The sequence below is a fragment of the Pteropus alecto genome, unplaced genomic scaffold (assembly GCF_000325575.1).
Source record: "Pteropus alecto unplaced genomic scaffold, ASM32557v1 scaffold7, whole genome shotgun sequence".
NCBI classification, from domain to species: Eukaryota; Metazoa; Chordata; class Mammalia; order Chiroptera; family Pteropodidae; genus Pteropus; species Pteropus alecto.
The window spans coordinates 49,162,803-49,168,307 of NW_006494614.1; the positions used below are offsets into that span (position 1 = coordinate 49,162,803).

General features: G+C 38.6%; 1 protein-coding gene across 2 annotated transcripts in view; it reads right to left on the bottom strand.

Annotated features, from left to right (window-relative positions):
• Window positions 1–5,062, bottom strand: part of NARS2 (asparaginyl-tRNA synthetase 2, mitochondrial) — a 102,453-nt gene extending 97,391 nt beyond the window's left edge. The window contains exons 1-3 of one of the 2 annotated variants that reach the window (XM_006926654.2): window positions 4,568–5,062; window positions 1,653–1,762; window positions 1,166–1,286 (exon numbers count right to left, since the gene is read on the bottom strand). In XM_006926654.2, coding sequence (XP_006926716.1) covers window positions 1,166–1,286; window positions 1,653–1,762; window positions 4,568–4,708 — 372 coding nt within the window. In that variant the 5' untranslated portion in view covers window positions 4,709–5,062. The remainder of the gene's footprint in view (window positions 1–1,165; window positions 1,287–1,652; window positions 1,763–4,567) is intronic. The other variant, XM_025042696.1, reaches the window with a different exon arrangement.
• Between the last annotated feature and the right edge of the window lie 443 nt (window positions 5,063–5,505).

Sequence of the window (5,505 nt, forward strand, 5' to 3'; positions counted from 1 at the left end):
GAGAGGACAATTTAAGAAGAGTAAAACACATGGCAAATTTTTAATAATCATATATCCTCTAAAAGAGCAAAAACAAAAATAGTTATCATCTCCATTCCTCTCTGGGTTCCAAATTATATTCAGTCTATTTTTGGAGCCTGACTCTTGATTTTACATGTCAATTAGAATTTCTTACAAAACTATTCATAATGACACTTCTAAAATATTTCCTATTTTCTTTCTTATTTCTTATATTTAATTTATTCCAGTTATCCAAAAGAACTAAAAATTAATTAAAATGATGTAATTTCTCTATATTTCTCCATTTTTTGTTCATTAAATATTTGAAGACAAGTATTGAAAAACAACAGGGGAGTCAAATGGCTAGTATATCAATTTCGGCTGTGACATTAGTCAGCACTATATCCTTGGGTAAGTCATTTCACGTGGCTGGCCCTCATTCTCTTCAATTTAAGAAATTAAATTATCTATGATTTTACTCCCTCCAGCCTCTTTATCAGGCTAAAAATAAAAGCTATACAGAAGAGTCTTACAAAAAAAAAGGTATAAACATGTCTTAATGCAGAATTTCTTTGTTCAGGCTAAGCATTATAACACTCTAGCACTGTCTAATTGAATTTTCTATAACCAGAAATGTTCTGTATCTGTGCTATTTAGTATGGTAGCCACTAGTTATGTGTGACCACTGAGCAAGTGAAATGTAACTAATGCTCATGAGGAGTGGAATTTTTTATTTAATTTTAATTGATTTAATATTAAACAACCACAGGTGGCTAGTGGCTACTGTATTGAACAATACAGTTCTAGATCATGAAAAGTCACTGCTAGACAGACCTTTCCTAAGAATGTAGTCTGCCTTGGTATGTCTCTGTCACTGAGGCCGACTGGGCATGCTTGTAAAAGTGGTTAAGTTTCAACTGTGACAGGCACCACAGAGATGCACACACTAATATTTAACTCTCACTCATAACTCTCAGCCACCTACATAAATACTTTTTGCTACTCTCTCTACATTCCTCAGGCTCTATAGTCCATTTCAATGTTCTGGGAAATCATAAGCAAAACATGTTCTAAATGCCATCTTCCCAATAATCGCACTTAAAACTGATTGCTAATGTTTTTAATTAAGTCTAAACAACCTCCATAAGAATGTCAGAAAACATACCTTGGCATCACAATGTCCAACGACTTCAATTTTCTCTGCCTTCAGTTCCACATTTTGCCTTTTGGATGGACTTTTTACTAGCTGCCCTTGAATTTCCACAGAACTCCCAAAAGCCAGTTCTCTATAGTAACAAAAAAACAGCATAAACAAGATATCATTATATGTAACCCTCATTTAAATATGAACTTTGCTATTAGAACATTACAATATTTAATGATAAAAATTTTTACGCTGTATTGGGTTAAAAGTTGCAGGTAGTTAAGAAGAGACTGAAGCAAAGGACAGATGGGGATACTGTTTCAGGAAGATGTTAGAGGAAGAAAGGCTCCAGGATCTTGATTCCAAATATTTGGACTTAAGCCTCAAACTATGAAAAGCAGATTTATTTAGAAAAATCGCTCAGGGGGCAAAGTGAACAGTGGATTAGGAAAATGGGGAGCAGTGGAGATGGAAAAAAAATGAAAGGACTCTCTCTTTTTTAATTCACCTACTGTCGAAGCTTGAATCTGCTACAACCTGAAGGCTTTCCAAAGATGACCCATCATTTACATGCAGGAACAAGACTTCCTTCTGGGATCGAATTGAACGAATCCATCCCTAATGAAGAGAAATATTTCTAAATATGAGTTTAAAACACAAACATTTTACATTTTCATTACACATACACATGGACGACGAATGAAAGCAGAGAAATGTCTTCGTAACCCTGCCTTAACAAATCAATTGCTTTTAGTTCACCCGTGTGCATATATAATTTTATATAATTCTTATCACAGTGAGATACAGCTTTGGCATTCCACCTTTTGTTTTGTTTGTTAATAAAGCTCATCATCCTGAATAGATGCCTGACATTCCATTAGGTTGATGAACCTACTTCATATAACCAATCCCTCCAATATGGGCCATTCCAGGTATCTTCTCCTGCCCCTGCACCTCCTCTGACCTCAACCATTACAAATAACAGGGCATATACTTGAGTCTCTTTCTCCTTTTATGTCAAATTTCAGAGATTATGTATTGACTAGAAATATGGGATTTTTTTTCATTTTACGAAGTATCATAAATAAAGAGTGCTCAAGAAACTTCTCATCATGAATGCATATTAAATGGTACATAAACTTTCAGATACTCTGAATTTAAATGACAGGGAGGTGTGAGTAAAAATGAGATGTCTTCAAGTAGACCAGTGACATTAAACTTACATCTAACTTAAATTTAATTAGCACAGAAATTCAAAGAGAAAATTCCTCTAGCAGACACTGAACAATTGTGAAAAAACTGATGGTGTTTGATTAACCACCAAACCTGGGTAAAGATGATCTTACTTAGAAAAACTATACAGTCATGCGCCACTTAATGATAGGAATATATTCTGAGAAATGCGTCATTAGGTGATGTCGTTGTCGTCTGAACATCATAGAGTGCACTTACACAAACTTGATGGCACAGCCTACTACACATCTAGGCTATGTGGTATAGCCTACTGCTCCTAGGTTACACGGCTGTACAGCATGTTACTGCACAAAACAATATGAGATTAAATCAAGCAAGAGAAAGGATGCCATCAAGAGACATGTAAACAAGATGTATGAGGCTGCTGCTGGTATAACATGGCATATAGTTCTACAACAAACTTTTCTTTTTAATAAGTAAAAAGAGTAGACTTAAAATAATGATAATAGTATAGCAAATACATAAACCTGTAATAGTCATTTATCATCCTTATCAAGTATTATGTACTGTACATAATTATATATGCTTACTTTTAAATAACTGGCAGCATAGGTTTGTTTACAGTAACATCACCAAACACGTAATGTGTTGCACTATGACCTTACGATAGCTCCAATGTCACTAGCCAATAGGAATTTTTCAGCTCCATCATAATGTTATGGGACCACATTTTTTATGCAGTCTGTCATTAATCCAAATGTCGTTATGACTATATTGACTATACTGACGCTTACTTTCCTCATGTCTCCACCATACCCTATATACAAGAAGTCTTCCTTGACCTCCTCACACAGTTAAGGACTTCCCTCTTTGTTTTCTCTGTTCTTTAATGATATCACTAATACTAGCATATTGTTGTAATTTCTTATGTTAGCCATTAAACCAGGGCTGTCCAACAAAAACATGTGAGCCACGTAATATTTTATTTTTTAGTGGTCAAATTAAAGTAGAAAGAAACAGGTGAAATTAGTTTTTTAATTTAACCCATTATGCCCATATTTTCAACATGTAATTAATATAAAAATGAGATATTTTATACTTTTTTGTTTTTCAAAATCAATGTGTATTTTATTTACAGCACCTCTCAATTTGAACTAGCCACATTTCAAGTGCTCAGTGCCACAAGTAGCAGGTAGCTACTGTATTAGACTGCACAGCACTAAAATAAAAGCCTCTAACCTAGGCCCTAGGGTCTGTTCTTTTCATCTTTGAACTCTCTCTAGACTAGAAGGTATCATTAGTGTATGCCAAATTAATAGATGAAATCAAGAAAATTTTGATTTAGATCATGGAAAGAATATGAAACCTAAAAACATACAGAGAGGTAGATTGGTTGTATTGCTAAAAATCAGTAATATTTGAGGACAACAAAAATAACTGCATCAGTATGTTTCAGCAACCTACTAAGAAAGTCAAACCACTTTGATTAGCCTTCTTTTGGAGAAAATCTTCTACGTGGAGCTGCTGCAAATAAATATTAGCCAGAGAAATAACAGCAGCTAACATTTAGACTGTGTACCACTGTTCTGAATGCCTTATACCTATTACCTCATTTAATCTCCAAAGGACTATTATTACCGTCATTTTATAAGAGGAAACTGAGGTTTAGAGCACATAAGTGACATGCTCAGAATTAACAAGCTACTAAGATGCAGATTTACTCCTAGGCAGCTTAACTACAAAGCTCTTTCAAGTTACCAAACTCCACTCTTTCTAATGCATTAAACGTAAATTATATGCAAAGCCTCATTTTAGGCATTGAAGTAGCTACAAGTTGAATGAACGGTTTAGTTAAACAAATATTTACTGTTAGCCATGTGTGAATACTAAGGCAGGTAAGACATAGTTTCTGCTCTCAAGGAGCCTGCTCAAGACAACCACCATATAACTGCGTATATTCATTATGAGGCTAAAGGAAAAAGGGATCGTTCTTTAATTTTGCTGTATGGTTAACAAGGTACCATGAAAGCGTTTTATAGGCATCAAAAACGGTTTTGCCAAAAGTTATGATAGCCAATAAAAGGAGAAAAGTGTAAACGCACACGATTGCCAACATCTTCTAACTTTTCCCTGCCAGTCGTTCTGACTCGACAGTACAAAGCGAGCCTAGATGTGGATGCCATATAAGTCACTAAAAAGAAAAAACCCGTTTCCTTCCCATACACCAACCTGAACCTTAATGCGCTCCCCATTCGTGTTCCGGCACCCGAGAGCGTCCCGCACGCTCAGTTTGGCCGAAGGCTTGTGTCTCGGGCAGGGAGCGGAGGAACAGAAGCGCAGGGCTCTGAGGAGGCACCGGGCCCGGAACATCGCGCGGCTACCCCAGGCCCTTCTCGGAACCAGCCCTGATCCCAGCGGATTCCGACCCTGCCTGCAGGGACCCTCCTCTCTCAGCCACTCCCCCAATTCCGGGTCACAACCCTGTCCTCAAGCGCTCTAAAGCCCCTCGGTTGCTCCCTCTCCTTCAGGGGCTCCAACTCTATCCCCTGAGAATTGCTCCTCTTCCCTCTCCCGGAAGGGGCGGAACGGAGACAACACATTCAGCGACGCAGACCGAGAGGAAAGCACGAGCCGCTAGCAGCCGGGACGCCACACACTCCCGCGTGGTTTCTAAATGTACGCCCTAACCCCCAGCAGAGAGGCAGGTAGCGACGCCACTACGTCATCACGCCAACGCTAACGTCATCACGCTACGAGTTGGCTAAGGGAGAGCATGCGTACTTGTGACTCCAGTTTAAAGAGGAGGTGGAGCGGGGGAAGGGGGCGGGGTCAGGAGCTAAGACTGGGCAGAGCTAAGGCTTTAAGGTTGTAGAGGTTATAACTGGAGGAGCCCGCTTGGAGCGGGCTCCGTAGAGTCCTAATTGCTAAAGCATCCAGCTGATGCTGAGGAACACTGACAGGCAAGGAGTGACTGTTGAAGAAGGAAGGCGTCGAGAAGGAGACCCAGTTGTTGAGAGGGTTAGCCTGAAGGTATCAGTCGTTTCTGATTTCTTAGTACAGAGAAAGGCAAGACATGCCCTTTGCTCAATTGACAGTTGTGTGGCATCAGACTCTAAACAGACAATAGCATAAAAGAGTGATCAGTTCCCTGGCAGAGCCTAAACGTG